We start from the raw sequence: 17,500 nt of genomic DNA on the forward strand, positions 1-17,500 counted from the left end.
ATTCATGTACAGCATTTCTGTAAAATAATAAAACATAATAAATGTAACCTGTTGTTATGATTTAATGTTGTTTTTTTTAATTGTTACATCTTTCAGATATATTTAAATGAAATGACCTGTTATATATTTTGTTACACAGATTGTAAACATGGGTTGGACTAAATGTTAAAGTAATGGTTTAAGTTCTACTTGGAGGATCAAAGTTATTTTGTAAACATTGTAAACTTTGAATCTGACAGATTACCAATGTCCTGTGGGGTTCCTCAGGGCTCTGTTCTTGGACCTCTTCTGTTTAGCCTTTATATGCTTCCTTTAGGACACATTTTACACAACTGTAAGGTTGATTATCAGAGCTACGCAGATGACACACAACTATATCTATCACTGAACCCAGATGACCATGGTCCCATTGAGGTGTTGTGTGACTGTTTACAAAAAGTAAACTGCTGGATGAGTGAAAACTTCCTTCAACTAAACCATGACAAGATGGAGGTGATTGTCTTTGGTAACAATGAAAAGAGGACTGCTGTCAGCAAGTATCTGAGTCTGGATCTTTAGAAGATAAAGACCAAGTCAAAAACCTTGGTGTTCTGATTGACTCAGATCTGACATTCAGCATCAGATCAAATCTATCACAAAAACATCTTCTACCACCTAAAGAACATCTCCAGAGTGAAAGGTTTAATGACTCAGAAAGATCAGGAGAAACTGGTCCATGCTTTTATCTCCAGCAGACTGGACTATTGTAATGGTCTTCATCAAACATCTACAGCTGGTTCAGAACGCTGCAGCTCAGGTCTGAACCAGAACAAAGAGGTCAGAACACATTACACTGGCTCCCAGTCAGCCTCAGAGGAGACTGTAAAGTTCTGCTGCTGGTTATAAATGTGTGAATGGGTTTGGTCCAGAATACATCAGTGAGATGTTAGTCAGGTATGAACCCAGCAGGTCTCTGAGATCTATGGACACAGGTCAGATAGTGGAGCCCAGAGCTCACAGTAACCATGGTGATGCTGTGTTTAGTTGTTATGCTGCAAAGAAGTGGAACAAACTGCAGCAGAGCTGAAGTCAGCATCACATGTGAACATTTTTAAATCAAAGTTAAGGGTGTACTCACACTGGTAACCAGGGCCGTTCCTAACCAGCTCTGTACATGTGTGAAACCATGGGGGGCCATTGTCTGGCCTGCGTAGGTGTGAACTGCACCACAGGGGGGTTAACGGCCCGATGGTCCTGCTAGAAGAGGTGGTCCAAACAGCGTGCTAGACTGGCACGGTTGGCCGCGCATGCGCACACACAACTCGACTCGACCCGCGCGCAAAATGTGATGACGTTGGTACCGCGCGACGCTTTACGGCACATAAACATCTGCATTCCACAATGATAGCGGTGTCAGAAGTGCTCGTTAGCTGATATATATGAACAACACCACAGAGAACTCATGGAGGAAGAGGACAACATGACCATCAGGACTTCTCTTTGTTCAGCCGACAGTGGGACAGTAACGGAGTGTAGCAGCTCATCATCAGGTCTATCCGGGTATAAATATACATATAAACACATATTACTGGTATATTAACCCATATAACCCAGAAAATATAGAAATGGGACATTGTACTGCTGCTAATGTATAAATAATATATATATATATATATGGTGTTTCAGTGTTCTGGGACACATACTCACTTACTCTGTAGAATGAAAACAAAGTGTAGTGTATTAATTTATTCATCTAAATGTAACCATAAACAGAACATCACAAATACAAGCCCAAATAAATGAAATGTCTGAAAGAAAGGTCATAATTTTCCAAACAAAAATCAATAAGCCAGAAATAAAGTGCAACCTTTTGCAAAATGTAACATGAACCTTAAAAACAAAACATTTAAACATTGGAAGTACAAGGATGGGAATATTATGACAGCAGAACCTGGAACAAGACTGTAAACTATTTATTTATTTTAATCTTATTTTATTTCTCTTCTTAGGTCGTGTCGTGTTAGTGAACATGTGATAATACCAATTATCAGTATGTGGAGTTCCTGTTAGTCCTGTTCAACTATAATGAATTGATCAGAAATCTACACGTGTCCTGTTCTCATAATACCAGTAATATGTTACACATTTCAGCCGTAAAATGTCCCATTTCTATATTTTTTGGTTTATATGAGTTAATATACCAGTAATGTGTTTATATGCATGTTTATATCCTCAAAATTACCATGAAATTTTGAGTTTTACTCAAACCCCTCATCATCACGTCTCTGCAGAAGAAGACCCTCCACTGAACCTCAGCACTTTAACAACTCACTAATTTCATAATTTAAATAAACTATTTCTACCTTTGTTTTTCTGTTTACATGTCGTTTGCTTTGTATTTAATAAAATAGTTTCTCTAACAGTTAAATCTACACATTTATACTGTATATAATACACATACAGGATGATGTGTAACAATAATCAGTGAAATTAGCTGTAAACACATTTTGTAGAACTAAATATAAAGTTATGATGTGAACAGAAAGAAAGGAAGACGAGCCAGATAATTATAAACTTTAGAATATAATACAATCATAACTTTTAATCATAAATATGACTCTTCTCAAAACAACAAACTTTGATATCTTTGTCACACAATATCTAAGCTTCAGTGAATTATTTACAAATAAAAAAAAAAGTTCACTGATGACATTGAGATCTCAATGTCATCATCAGTGGTTATTATTATTATTATTATTATTATTATTATTGTATGAAGCCAACATTACTGCAGCTCTGCACATCATTGTTGTCCTGTTAAAATATTTTTATACAAAGACTTAAAAACAATCTGAAATTAGTGCTGACTCAGTAAATCACCTTTATTATGCATTATAACAATCTGTTCCTTAAGTCTCTAAATTATTGAAACAATTAAAAACATCTAAAAAATAAAATGACAGAACAATAAATAATCATTTATTATACATTTCAATAAATAAGTGCATCCCATTCTGTCTGTTGTCTGTAGAAGTGATGGGTCTAGACCTGATGATGAAACTAGGATCAGCTCATGGTTTTAATGTCCAGGGAGGGGCGTGGCCACTCTGTATGGACTTAAAGAAGAAGAAATAAAAGAAGAGTTAGATGATGTCATGTTCATCAAAAGGGAAACTGAAAGTGATGGAGATAAATATGATCAGATGGACACAGACACACAAAGTTTAAACAAACACACAAATACTCTGTCCTAAACTGTCTCACACATTAAAATCATCTATTTACACTTATATTAATGTACACAAAGACTAGCTCCACAAAATCAGAACATTTATTGATCTATAAATTAAACTGATCTTACCTTTATAGGCTCAGTTTCCTCCTTTGTTTTTAAATCCATTTGAACCTCCATTCATGGTGGTTTTTATCATCAGAGAGTCTTTCATTTTTAATAAATCCACCGTTATTTGGTCTGTTTTAATCTTTCTTTCTCACTCACTTGGTTCTTTCTGTTCCTTGGGTCGATTTCGTCAAAACAAAGCAGCATCTTTAATGTTTCCGTTACGTGTGAGTAAAATTACCACAATGTACCGACACTGGCTGTAAAGAGCAACTTCTTATCTTTCATAAACTGGTGGAATTTCACTGATAGAACAAATATGAGTAGAGTTACGGTCATTTAAATTAACGTGATGCGTTCAGGGGCCCTGGGAAACCCAGTCTGTGAAATGAGCACGTGTCTGGGTAAATCTTGGTTTATAGTTACCCTACGCAACAGAAAATATGAAATTAACAGAATGTACTGTCAACAACAAACCCAGAGTCGCTTAATGGTGACGTAACGCCATACGTGTGTCATAAATTAACGTGATGATGTGTTTCTCTGTGGGAACCGAGTTGAGCTGGTGATCACGTCCATTCTACCGTGTCAGGGAGGGGGTACAGGGAGGGGGGGATTCCTGCTGTGAGCTTGGAACAGCCCCAGTTACCAGTGTGAGAACACCCTAGATGAACTCTTTTTCTACTGCGTATGATTGAGGGAGATTCTTGGTCAGTTGATAATGTTCTTATTGATTTTAAGCTGTTGAATGTTTTCTGTTGCACTTTTTGATCATGTAAAGCACATTGAGTTGCCTTGTGTATGAAATGCGCTATACAAATACATTTGCCTTGCCTAGTGTTAGTGGATGATGAACAAAGCAAGCTGATGACAGGGGACGTGTGCTGGTCTTTGAGGACTTTTGGACCTTAACCAACACTCACCGCGCAGGTTCTTAATGAAGTCATCCAGCTTCATCTTCCTCTCAGGTTTCACGTTGGGGCTGTACATGTCTGTGTTGAGGAGGATGATGGCGAAGGCCAGGATGAAGATGGTGTCTGGGTTTTGAAACTGGCGGATCAGCACCGGGTTGCAGACGCAGTAACGTTGGCTGCAGATGGACAAGGGGGCAGACGGTCAGGGGCACAGACTCACCTAAGCCTTCTGTCAGATTCTTACCTGAAAGCCTCCACCAGGCGCTCCACGCGCTGGGCTTCACCTTGAACTTTGATCTGAGCCTGAAACTTTCTCAGAGCATCGTCTAGGTCCATTCCTGAGAAGTCCATCTCATCCAGGACACAGCTGCAGGAGAAGGAGAGGACAGCCTTAAGGTGTGGTCTGTGAGGGATGGACAATGGTGAGAAGAACGCCGTTCATTGGCCAGTGAAGACAGAAGATATTTCTCACTCCAGGACATCCTTATTGAACTGCTGCCGGCCGCCCAGGAACTCTCCAATCATCTGTCGACTCAAGCCTTTTCGCTCCAGGATGAAGCGGGCGATCCCCACCGGAGTGTCGGACATGAAGCTCCTCTCGATCAGATACTGGATCCCCTTCTCAGGCTTCCTGAAGAACAAACTCAGGGTTTCTTTCCCTCCTGTTTACATCTGTAAACTAAGACCAAGCCGTTCATTTCCACCCATATTGTGATTTCCACCCTATGTTGTAGTCCTACATTGATTTTATATACACTGTTAGATTCATTGATAATTAAAACATACCTTTAGCATTAAAAATAACATTGATATTATTAATAGTCAAATAGTTATTAAAATATTGCAATCTTGTTACAAATTATGCTCTGTGAGAGCTAGTTCTATTTTTGTTCTTTTTTTATTATTTCAAAAGTAAAACAAACAACTTCAATATATTTACAAACAATGACAATATATATATATATATATATATATATATATATATATATAATATACAGAGTGTCTCTTCCTGCCTATTGTTTTTCGTACGCTCTGCTTTCTTCTTTGCTCAACAGTTTTAGATTTTGAGCGAGGCATGACTACAGTTCAAACAAGTTCAATGACTTAACTTAATGTATTAGGTCGTACTTTAGCTGACTCAGCATAACGTGCACGGCGCATTGCCTGACGTTATTGTTCTCTCTTTTTTACGATTGGTTTTTAGCACGTTAACATCCACAGGCAATGTCGCCATCAAACATGTTCAAATGTTCTAATAAACCAGCGTCATCATTGTATCGATAAGACTGATGACATCATCAACAGTGATTTTACAGAAGTTTTAGTGTGAATGAGAAAATTAATGGGATATATATATATATATATATATATATATGTATATATATATATATATATTTACACAATTTATTTTGGAAGCCAGAACACCACTGAAATTTAATCACCTGTTCCTTGTCCCATTAATCAATTTTCCTGAAAAATTCATCCAAATCCATTCATAACTATTGAAGTGATCTTGTTAACAGACGGACAAACGCAGACGGACAAATGGAGGTAAAACATAACAAGCGCTTGGCGGAGGTAATAAAGCTTCATCACACTTCTCTGTAATAACCATCCAACATGTATGTTAAACAGTGTGTGTCAGTCAGAGGGATGGGGGAGGGGCTTATGGCAGTGTTCCCACCGGTGTTCCCAGTGTGGGAAAACTTGGAACACTGGTGGGAACACTGGTATCCTGACTCTTACTTGTTGAAGAGGTTCAGGCCGATGCGGTAATGTCGTCTTTGCTCCACGTCATTGTTGAAGGGGGCGGAGTCCCAGCTGTGGTGAGACTCGGTCCGAACTCCCGCCCCCCCCATGGGTTCTCGTAGACTGTCACGTGACGACGAGCCGGAGCTGCAGTTGTTGATGGTGGCGTCGTCGTTGGAGGTGGTGGTGGTGGTGGTTTTGACGCTGTCGTTGTCTCCGTCAGACCAGAACGGGTGGTGGTGATGGATGTGGGGGGGGTGCTGCAGTGCTGAGAGGGTGACGGGAGGCTCTGGGTAGGGGTGCAGGGGGTGGTGGTAGAGGGAGTGCAGCACATAAGGGTGGGGCTGAGGGAGTGAAGACACATGGGGGGCGAGGGCAGTAAAGTTAGGCTGAGGCAGCAGGTAGGGGGGCAGGGTGCGTGCGGAGGGCACCGGCAGAGGGAGGGGCATGTGGGGGGCGTGTTTGATGGTTCCCTGAGGAGAGTCGGCCTCGCTGCTCCCTCCCTCTCCTTCCCCTCGCTCCTCCTCCTCACCCCCACTCTCCCCCCGCCCCCCTCCATCCACTTCTGAAGACTGTTGGTACAGGAGGCGTCCAATGGAGCCACGCTCAGACCTGAACAGACCACATGGTAAAGAAACCTCACTGTTGTTCCCTTCAAGGGAAAATACAGACAAAGTAAACATTCTACAGACTTCAAGCAGCACATTTGTTTTGTTCAAAATAAATAAATAAACAAAGATCAAAAACCAAAGCAGGACATTTGTTAAAGTTAACTTCTTCAAATGTGTGGAACAACCGCAAAACTCATTGGGTTTCTGAGTTTTGACATTCAGGTGGAGAACCGCCCATACTTGGCAGGTCAATGTCCAAGATAACTGATTGGTGAGGAGGCGGGGCTTTTACACTCGCTGATATCTTATCCAGAACAAAGAAGTAAGAAGTGAACCAGCTTTGTAGTACAGGTCCTAGATGTTTAGTAGTTGTTGAGATATTTTTTAAATTAGAGGCGGGACTCAATAAAAAATATTCTAATTAATTAGAGACTTCGTAATTACTTAAACTAAATTAATGTCCTAACAATATTTGCCATGAGACACGTTTTCCAGTTTAAATGTATGTTGGTATATGACTGAAACAATGAAAACAATAAATAGTGTTTATTTCATCACTGAGTGCTAACATGATGTGTAATATGAATAAAAAACATTATGATTGCATTGTTCACTAAGCACTAACTTATATTTAACTAAGATATATTCATGCTTTTCTGAATTTTTAGTAAACTTTATAAAACAAATTTGTTTTTGCATTAAAATAAAAACATCAATTAGTCCAGAAAATTCCAGAGAAATATAAACTGAACAGTGTAAAATATTTATAATATCTGTAAATATCATGAAATAAACAGAACAACTGATGAAGATGATGAATTTAGTCTGAAATAGTTTTTCTACATAACAGTTGATAAGTTGAGTCAGACGATGCTATCTGTAGCAGCGCTTCTAGCCCCGCCCACATCCTCTACCACAGAGTTGTCGACTAATAATAATAATAATAATAATAAACTGTCACTACAATCATTTATCACTGACTTTGTTCATTTGTCACTCATGGATTTATTATTGGTTCTGAACCCTGTCTGAGTGTCAGTGTGGATTGGAGACACTGTCTGCTCCACTAGGACCATTGTCCCTGCTAGCTGCTACATGTTAGCATTGAGGTGCTAGCTGCTACATGTTAACATTGAGGTGTTAGCAGCTACATGTTAGCTTTAAGGTGCTAGCTACTACATGTTAGCATTAAGGTGCTAGCTGCTACATGTTAGCATTGAGGTGCTAGCTGCTACATGTTAGCATTGAGGTGCTAGCTGCTACATGTTAACATTGAGGTGTTAGCAGCTACATGTTAGCTTTAAGGTGCTAGCTACTACATGTTAGCATTAAGGTGCTAGCTGCTACATGTTAGCATTGAGGTGCTAGCTGCTACATGTTAGCATTGAGGTGCTAGCTGCTACATGTTAGCATTGAGGTGCTAGCTGTTACATGTTAGCATTGAGGTGCTAGCTGCTACATGTTAACATTGCGGTGTTAGCTGCTACATGTTAGCATTGAGGTGTTAGCTGCTACATGTTAGCATTGAGGTGTTAGCTGCTACATGTTAGCATTGAGGTGTTAGCTGCTACATGTTAGCATTGAGGTGTTAGCAGCTACATGTTAGCTTTAAGGTGCTAGCTACTACATGTTAGCATTAAGGTGCTAGCTGCTACATGTTAGCATTAAGGTGCTAGCTGCTACATGTTAGCTTTAAGGTGCTAGCTGCTACATGTTAGCATTGAGATGTTAGCTTCTACATGTTAGAATCAAGGTGCTAGCTGATATATGTTAGCATTGAGGTGTTAGCTGCTACATGTTAGCATTAATGAACTAGCTGCTACATGCAGCAGTGGTGGGTAGTAAGTTAACTCATTACATTTACATCATTACAACTACTTGAGTTTTTTTTTTACTTTCACTTTTAGGAGTAGTTATTTTGCAGAATACTTTTACTCAAGTAAATTTTTGAGAAAATATATGTACTTTTACTCCGTTACTTTGGACTACATGCATGTCGTTACATCAATTTGTCTATAAATAAATTCAAATGTAGCTCTGCAGCTCTCTGTCAGAGACATCATTAACCAATCACAGCAGCAGTGCCGCAGCAGGACAGAGCTGTAGCCCCACCCCTTCCACGGCCTCCCTTCATCTCACTGTAGTTCTAGAAATACTGGCGTCTCATCCAGAAAATGTACAGTTACACCCTGTTTGCCTTTCATGTAATGCACTTCCTACTTTCTCAGCACAAAACGATGGAAATCTCCACTTTTAAGAATTCCACTTCAAATGTGAGAAAACGTGATGGTAAATAGTCTGAAATGTTCTTAATGATAGCAAAGCTAACCATCTAATATGGAGTGAGTTCAAATATAAATACAACACATTAACACTATGAGTAGAGATGGGAATTGATAAGAATTTAGCAATTTCTATTCCATTATTGATACTGCTTATTGATTCGATTCCTTACCGATTCTCATTGAGTGAGGGAAGTAAATAACACAAATATATTTGTTTGCTTTAACTCTTTATATTATCTTTGTATCTTTAATTTCCTGCAGGGATATCAGCTTTCTTTTAATCCACCAGGTATAGATTGTTTTCACTGGATAATAATATATACAAAAGCGCTAACCCTAACCCCATTTAAATTGATGAATTATTATTATTATTATTATTACAACATAGGGTTAGGGTTATGACACATTTTGGCTACAAACATTTGAGAATATTTACAGTGCTCCTTTTGAACTTGAACAACTTGATTTAAAACTAATTCAGACATAAAACAAATAATTATTCTGTAAAAAAGAACATATTAACCAAAAGTACAGCTGCACTTATTGTTATGTATTTAAACGGTAACGCTTTAGTTTAGCCTTTGTTTACATTTCTATATATGGACCTTCAGTGACGCCGTCCCCATTGTTACATGTGACGTCATCAGCTGTGTCTGTGGGTGGAGGAGGTGGATTCTCTACGATGAACAGCAACTACATAGTGGGAGGAGCTTCACTTGGTACTAGCATAAACACAATATACAGGACCAGAGGTGTGTTCCATAAAGGCGGGTTAACAAACTCTGAGTCTATCCATAAACTCTAGGTCAACATACCCTCCATGGTAAAGTCTGTGTATCTGATTCATTACAGCTGGTATGAAGTGGATCAATAAACTCTGAGTATGTAAACCTTGGGTTACTGACGTGCACGTGATAAAAAGCCATCACCAATGGATCAAAGAATACTCAAACTGCCATGACAACCAAACGGAAAATAGTGATTTATTCACCCTGATGGTGAAATAAGTCTGTGTTTGATGAATATGATCCTGTTCTAAAGGTGTGTTCAGTCTTCAGTGATTATAGTGATTAAATCACCTGTAATTAATAACACTTTATGATCACTTCATCACTTTATCTCTTCAGTGACGTGACGAGTGGTGAATAATAATAATAAAATGTGTCTGAGGAGACGTGTCAGCATCATAGGATGTCTGTATAGAGAGTCCTCCTGTTACACTGGATATAAACACAGTGACTGATGCTTCACACACTTCACTGTGACATCATACCTTCATAGATGTATGATCTACAGATTTAACTGTATAACAATATAAAACAATAATTGAGCCTTAAAAGTGTATTAATTTAAATGATCATCTCCTTTATATTATCTACAGGTTTATATTCAGTGAACTTTACTACAGACGTCAGTAGATGTTTTAATGTAGATCAACCTCTCAGTGTGTTTCACTAAATGATCTACATCTACAATGTTAGAAAGAAAACTACAGTTATCACAAATAAAAAATAAACATAAATCAACACAACATTAGTAATGATGTGAACACGTCTGTGGTGTGTGATGTCACTAATGTGTTTCAGAGAAAAGTGTTAAGGTGTCGTGTGCAAGGACGGGAGTCGGAGGCGGAGTGTCAAACGACGGTGCCAACGGCAGTTGTTTTAATGACATTTATAATTAGCCTCATACAACAACTGGCAGTCTCCTTTCTCTCTGGGATCCTAACACACTGAAAACTAAACAGGAAATTCCCACATGTCTAAACTGTCCCACCGGAACTCTGTAACCTTAACTTAGGTTCCGGGTGAATTATGTCAACCCACTACACAAGCCCCCCCAGAATTCTCCCATAGTCAAAATCCCCGCGCCGGAAAGGGACGACGGCCCGACCACAGCGGGTGTAGGTGGCAGGGGCTGGAAGGGGGTCAGGGGCCGGGGGCGCCGCCGGACAGGACGGTCGTGTTGTCGGTCGGGCAGGCGGGAGCTCAGCCATGTTGGAGGGGCGAGGCGCTGGGGGGCGTCCGCGGCGTGGAGCCTGTGCCAATTCCAATGTCCGGGAAACATCCACGTGGGCAGGCTTAATTCTATCAACCGAGACAGTCTCAGGCCTACCGCCAATGTCCACGACCATGCTCTTATCCCCGTGCCGCAAGACCTTAAACGGCCCGTCGTAAGGCCGACACAACGGTCCGCGGTGGGCGTCGTGGCGGACAAACACAAAACCCGCCGAGCACAGATTGGTGGGCACCCGGGAAACAGGGGTGCAGTGCTGCGACGTGGGGACAGGTGCGAACGCCCTGGCAACTTCCAGCAGGGAGGACCGCTGCCTGGCCGCCGACCAAGGCGTTGTGGTGTCCGGAATGAAGTCCCCAGGAACTCGTAGCACCTGGCCGTAGACGAGCTCAGCAGACGAGGACTGCAGGTCCTCCCTAGGGGCCGTCCTGAGGCCCAGCATGACCCAGGGAAGTCTGTCCACCCAGTTGCCATCCACCAGACTGGCGCGTAGAGCCGCCTTCATGGAGCGGTGGAACCGCTCGCACAGCCCGTTAGCCTGGGGGTGATATGCGGTGGTGCGGTGCAGCTTGACCCCTAAGTCCCTAGCAACCACATTCCAGATCTCGGAAGTAAACTGTGCACCCCGGTCCGAGGAGAGGTCTGACGGTGTCCCAAAGCGTGCGACCCATGTGCCGATAAACGCCCGGGCCACGTCAGCAGCTGAGGTTGAGGAGAGGGGAACGGCTTCAGGCCAACGGGTCGTCCTGTCCACCATGGTGAGGAGGTAGGTGAAACCATGGGAAGGGGGGAGCGGGCCCACAAGGTCGATGTTGACGTGGTCGAACCTCCTCTCGGGGACAGTAAACGGCTCCAATGGGGCCTTGGTGTGGCGGTGCACCTTCGCACGCTGACAAGCCACACATGAGTCGACCCAGGGCCGCACGTCTCTCTTCAGCCCTTTCCAGACGAACTTCTGAGCCACCAGCCTCACGGACGCCTTTCTGCCAGGATGGGACAGGCTGCGTATCGCCTCAAAGACAGCCCGCTGCCAGCCGACAGGGACAAGCGGTCTAGGTTGGCCGATGGAGAGGTCGCACCACAGCCTGACTCCTGAGTCGCCAACCGCGACCTCCTCCAGACGCAGCCCAGTGTCCGAGTCTTTGAGCGACCGGATCCCAGGGTCCGAGGCTTGTTCAGCACTCATACTGGAGTAGTCGAGACCCAGCTGTACCGTGTGGATGACCGCTCTAGAGAGGCAATCGGCGACCACGTTGGACTTGCCGGCGATGTGTTGGATATCTGTGGTGTACTCGGAGATGAAAGACAGCTGACGCTGCTGGCGGGCGGACCACGGCTCAGCCACCTTGGACACGGAGAACGTGAGGGGTTTGTGGTCGACGAAAACCGTAAACTCACGGCCTTCCAGGATGGAGCGGAAATGGCGGATCGCCAGCCAGACGCCGAGTAGCTCCCTGTCGAAAGTGCTGTATTTGCGCTCCCTAGGGACCAGCTGGCGGCTGAAAAAGGCGAGCGGTTGCCAGGCGCCACCAACCCACTGCTCAAACACAGCACCAACTGCGTAGTCAGATGTGTCGGTTGTGAGGGCGACCGGGGCTCCGGGCGACGGGTGGACCAACATGGTGGCCTGGCACAGCGCAGCCTTTGTATCCTTGAAAGCTTTGGCCCTCTCGGTGGTCCAGTCGATGTCCTGGTTGGGGGTCTTACCCTTAAGGGCCTCGTAAAGTGGGCGCATGATGTGGGCCGCCTGGCGGATGAATCGGTGGTAGAATGTAACCATCCCCAGGAACTCCCGGAGCCCCCGGGCCGAATGTGGGCGGGGAAAAGCGGAGACAGCTTCCACCTTCGACGGGAGGGGGGTGGCCCCATTACTGCTGATGAGGTGCCCGAGAAACTGGATGGACGGCACTCCGAAGACGCACTTCGCCGGGTTAATGATCAGGCCATGCTGGTCGAGCCTTGTGAAAAGGGCCCGGAGGTGCGCCGCATGCTCCTCCTCCGAGGAGCTGGCGACGAGGACATCGTCCAAGTAGACGAAGATGAAAGGCATGTCCCTAAGCGCAGAGTCCATCAGCCGCTGGAAGGACTGGGCCGCGTTTTTCAGGCCAAAGGGCATCCTGAGAAACTCGAAAAGCCCGAAAGGAGTCACCACTGCTGTCTTCGGGATGTCTGCAGGGTGCACTGGGACTTGGTGATAACCCCGCACCAGGTCCACTTTGGAGAACAGGTGCTTCCCTGCTAAATGTACAGAAAAGTCCTGAACATGGGGGACGGGGTAGCGGTCGGGCGTGGTGGCATCATTGAGGCGGCGGTAGTCGCCACACGGACGCCAACCACCGTCTGGCTTAGGCACCATGTGGAGTGGCGAGGCCAACGGGCTGTCAGAACGGCGAATGATGCCAAGGCGTTCCATGTTGGCGAACTCGGCCCGAGCAATTGTCAGTCTCTCTGGGTTGAGCCGTCGGGCCCTAGCATGGATGGGGGGGCCTTTGGTCTCGACGTGGGCTGTGTAAGGCTGGGGAACTCTCCGAGGAGTTTCTGGTACATGTCGCCCTCGGAGAGCGAACTGGAAAGACCGTCATATGTCCCCTCATCGCGGACACATGCGAAGGAGGAGAAGGTTAACGCGTCCACCAGGCGGCCATTCTTGACATCCACGAGCAGCCCGTGGGCACACAAAAAATCTGCGCCGAGCAGGGGGAAGGAGATGTCAGCAGTGACAAAGTCCCATGTGAAACGCTGACCCCCGAAACACATGTCCACAGTCTTTGTGCCATACGTCCTGATGGGGGTGTCGTTGGCGGATGTTAAGGGCGGGCCGTGCAACCCTCCAGCGGCGTCGTCCACTGTAGCCGGCAGGACGCTCCTCTGGGCGCCGGTGTCAGAGAGGAATCTGCGACCAGAGAGGGAGTCCTCAATGAACAGCAGCCGGTTCTTTTTGCCTGCGCTCGCGGCCACTACCGAGCGCAGGCTTTGGCGTTTCCCGTCGTATTGAAGTTGCAAGGGGAGCGGCACCTTTTAGCCTTGGCGCCAAAACGTGCATGGAAGTAGCACAAACCTGTGCTGGTGCGGCTGTCGGTTGCAGCGTGTCCTCCGCCAGGGGAAACGCCAGCGCTTGGGGACGTGTAGCTGCGTGTGGGGGCCAGCACATCAGGGGCGAAACGCTGGGTGGCCAGGTAGAACCGGTCTGCTTCCTCCGCCAGAGCACGCGGCTCCGTAATAGTCGTATTTGCGAGCGCCGTTTGGACGTGTGGCGGCATATGTCGCAGAAACAGTTCAATGAAAAGAAAATTCGGCTCTTCCCCACCCAGCAGGTTTAACATCATTTCCATGTGTTCAGAGGGCTTGCTGTCCCCTATGCCTTGAATAGCAAGCAGGCGCCGGGCTCGTTCGGATCGTGACAGTTCAAAAATCCTGAGAAGATAAGCCTTAAGGCCTGCATATTTATCCTGGGCAGGAGGGGATGTGATGAAACTTACGGCTCTGGCTGCGGTGGAGCTTCCGAGTGCTGAGACGACGTGGTAGTAGCGTGTGGCATCCTCCGTAATTCCCCGGAGGGCGAACTGAGCCTCCGCCTGTGCGAACCACGTTGCCGCAGACGTCTCCCAAAACTCAGGCAGTCTGAGGACGGCGGAATGCGCCATGTCGTTTCGCTCGGTATTCTGTTCAGACCCGGAATCTTCAGCGGGACTGACGTCGGGGTCACCAGTGTAGTGTGCAAGGACGGGAGTCGGAGGCGGAGTGTCAAACGACGGTGCCAACGGCAGTTGTTTTAATGACATTTATAATTAGCCTCATACAACAACTGGCAGTCTCCTTTCTCTCTGGGATCCTAACACACACTGAAAACTAAACAGGAAATTCCCACATGTCTAAACTGTCCCACCGGAACTCTGTAACCTTAACTTAGGTTCCGGGTGAATTATGTCAACCCACTACAAAGGTTCATTAAAGTGTTCAGGTGGGCGGAGCCAGGTAGAAACCCAGGGTTTCTTTGATAAAACCTGTCAGTGACCAGGTTTAGTTCACGGACAATGTTGCCATGGTAACATACTCAGAGAAGAACATACCTCATGTTTAGGAATGAGATACTCAGAGTTTCCCTCATTTGAGCCTCAACATACTCAGAGTTTGAACATAACCTGTTTTATGGAATAAACCTCTGGAGTTTATCGTTACATATTTGCAACGTAGGAGGAACCGATAAGCAGAATCGAAATACAAGCAAACAAACGATTCCTAGGAATTGGATTACTGGGAACCTGTTCTCAGAAAGAACTGGTTTTTGATTCCCATCCCTAACGATGAGTACTGTTGCCCAGCCCACCTCTGTTGGTAGCCTATTGTAACTATAAACGCCTTTTAGTGGGTGTAGCAGGCCCAGTTTTAATGCACATATATCATGTGAAACTAGAGAACCTAAGGAATAAACACATCAAGCATATCATGCTAGCTTATCAGCAAGGGGATAAAGGAACGCTCCAAAATTTGAATAAATTACTGTGTCTCAAAGTTTTTCAACCTTGGGATCATGAACCACTGTGGGGTCGCCTGCAGCATCTAATAATAATAATAATAATAATAAAATGAAATAAATTACTGATTAAAATGATATATTTAAACATTTTAAAACATTTTTTATTTATTTATTTTTATTTATCTATTTTGTGCAACTAAAAAACAATACATTAAATCACAAAAATAGACATACAGTGCAGGACGAGGCAGAAATTTCTGATATAAAAATGGGATCATGACCTGAAATTTTATGGTTTATGAATATATCCAAGCCTCTCATTCAGGGAGTGAAGATTTGTTTTGGAAGTAATAAATTGCATTTGAAATTACTCAAGACTTGAGTAGTTTTTTCACATGGTACTTTTTTAACTTTTACTCAAGTACTTAGTTTTATGGAGTACTTTTAATTCTACTTGAGCAATTATATTATGAAGTAACAGTAATTTTCCTTAAGTACCATTGTTGTTTACTCTACCCACCACTGGTTAGCAGCTACATGTTTAGCATTGAGGTGTTAGCAGCTGTCATTACCGAATCACGGAGCGGATCCTTTCAGACAGAGCTGCTGGGACGTGATATTTGAATGTAAAACGACCATATGATGTTTGTCAAATATTTAAATAGTTCACATTTAAATACGTGACTGTTTTGTCGTGTTTTTAATTGTTTATAAATAAATAAATGGATAAAAACATAATACACAATATTGACAATCAATAACAAAACAGAAAATAAAATAAAATCAAAATAAATCGGAATTCACTCAGAACATAAATTTCTAAATCTTTTTGAATAGCAGGGTTTCAACCTTTTAAATATTACACAAACTACCGTAAAATAGGCCGACCTGGTGGAGACATGTTTCACACGTGTTGGAAGGATCTGAAAGGATCAGGCCTGTGAAAGGATTTGGTAGTGACAGCAGCTACATGTTTAGCATTGAGGTGCTAGCTGCTACATGTTAAGTATTGAGGTGCTAGCTGCTACATGTTAAGTATTGAGGTGCTAGCTGCTACATGTTAAGTATTGAGGTGCTAGCTGCTACATGTTTAGCACTGACGTGCTAGCTGCTACATGTTAAGTATTGAGGTGCTAGCTGCTACATGTTAAGTATTGAGGTGCTAGCTGCTACATGTTTAGCACTGACGTGCTAGCTGCTACATGTTAAGTATTGAGGTGCTAGCTGCTACATGTTAAACATTGAGGTGCTAGCTGCTACATGTTTAGCATTGAGGTGCTAGCTGCTACATGTTTAGCATTGAGGTGCTAGCTGCTACATGTTTAGCATTGAGGTGCTCGCTGCTAAATGTTTAGCACTGACGTGCTAGCTGTTACATGTTTAGTAATGAGGTGCTAGCTGAGGCTAGCAGAGCTCCTCTGATGCACAAAGTCTTTCTCTTAACATTTACACACAACTGGGTTTTTAGTTTTCCATCCAGTGTTTTTATTTAAACTAAAATTAACGCCCACAAAGCACAGCAACAACTTCTCCTCAGGATCTCCTGTTCCTTGTGTTGTGGTCTGTGCATCAGTTTTATGGGTAAACCGGGAACTCGGGAAATGAGAAAAGTTCCACTGTTTGGGGTGGAAAAAAAAAGCCTAACCCTATTACCTTTTTTTTTTTTTTTTCTGCATTATTTTTATGTAATAATTAATGCCATAAAGTCTCAGCACTAGTTTAGATGTTTAGGTAGATGTTTAAATGTTTGGTGAATGATTAGATGTTTGCTGGGTGTTTAGGTGAACATTTAGATGTTAAGTGGATGTTTGGCAGTGAGAAGCTCTAACCTGTCACTCATGTCCACAGAACTATCACTGGGGGGTTCGATGGTGAGAACTGGCAGATATCCATCTCCACCCACCGACCGTCTCCTCAGTTCTCCCTGATACTTGCAGCTCCTCCTGCCTCCTCGGTCTGATTGCTGAAGCTCTTCTTCTTCTTCTCCTTCTGCTCCCTCTGCTCCTCCTCTCCAGTACTCAGAGCTACAGCTAAATGACGGCCTCTGCAGCAGCGCATCCTCCATAAACAGAGGGATTTCACTTCTTCCAACTCCTGGTCTGGAGGTACTGGTGAAGGACCAGGGACCC

The 17,500-nt window shown here is 43.9% G+C and overlaps 1 protein-coding gene across 1 annotated transcript in view; it reads right to left on the reverse strand.

Moving 5' to 3' along the window:
* LOC114466790 (IQ motif and SEC7 domain-containing protein 1-like) overlaps positions 1-17,500 on the reverse strand; it is a 29,908-nt gene that overhangs the window by 7,156 nt on the left and 5,252 nt on the right. The window contains exons 6-10 of the mRNA XM_028452527.1: positions 17,201-17,500; positions 5,980-6,594; positions 4,706-4,864; positions 4,478-4,600; positions 4,243-4,409 (exon numbers count right to left, since the gene is read on the reverse strand). The exon at positions 17,201-17,500 is cut by the window's right edge and continues 134 nt beyond it. Coding sequence (XP_028308328.1) covers positions 4,243-4,409; positions 4,478-4,600; positions 4,706-4,864; positions 5,980-6,594; positions 17,201-17,500 — 1,364 coding nt within the window. The remainder of the gene's footprint in view (positions 1-4,242; positions 4,410-4,477; positions 4,601-4,705; positions 4,865-5,979; positions 6,595-17,200) is intronic.

The sequence above is a fragment of the Gouania willdenowi genome, chromosome 7, assembly GCF_900634775.1.
Source record: "Gouania willdenowi chromosome 7, fGouWil2.1, whole genome shotgun sequence".
Taxonomy (NCBI): Eukaryota; Metazoa; Chordata; class Actinopteri; order Blenniiformes; family Gobiesocidae; genus Gouania; species Gouania willdenowi.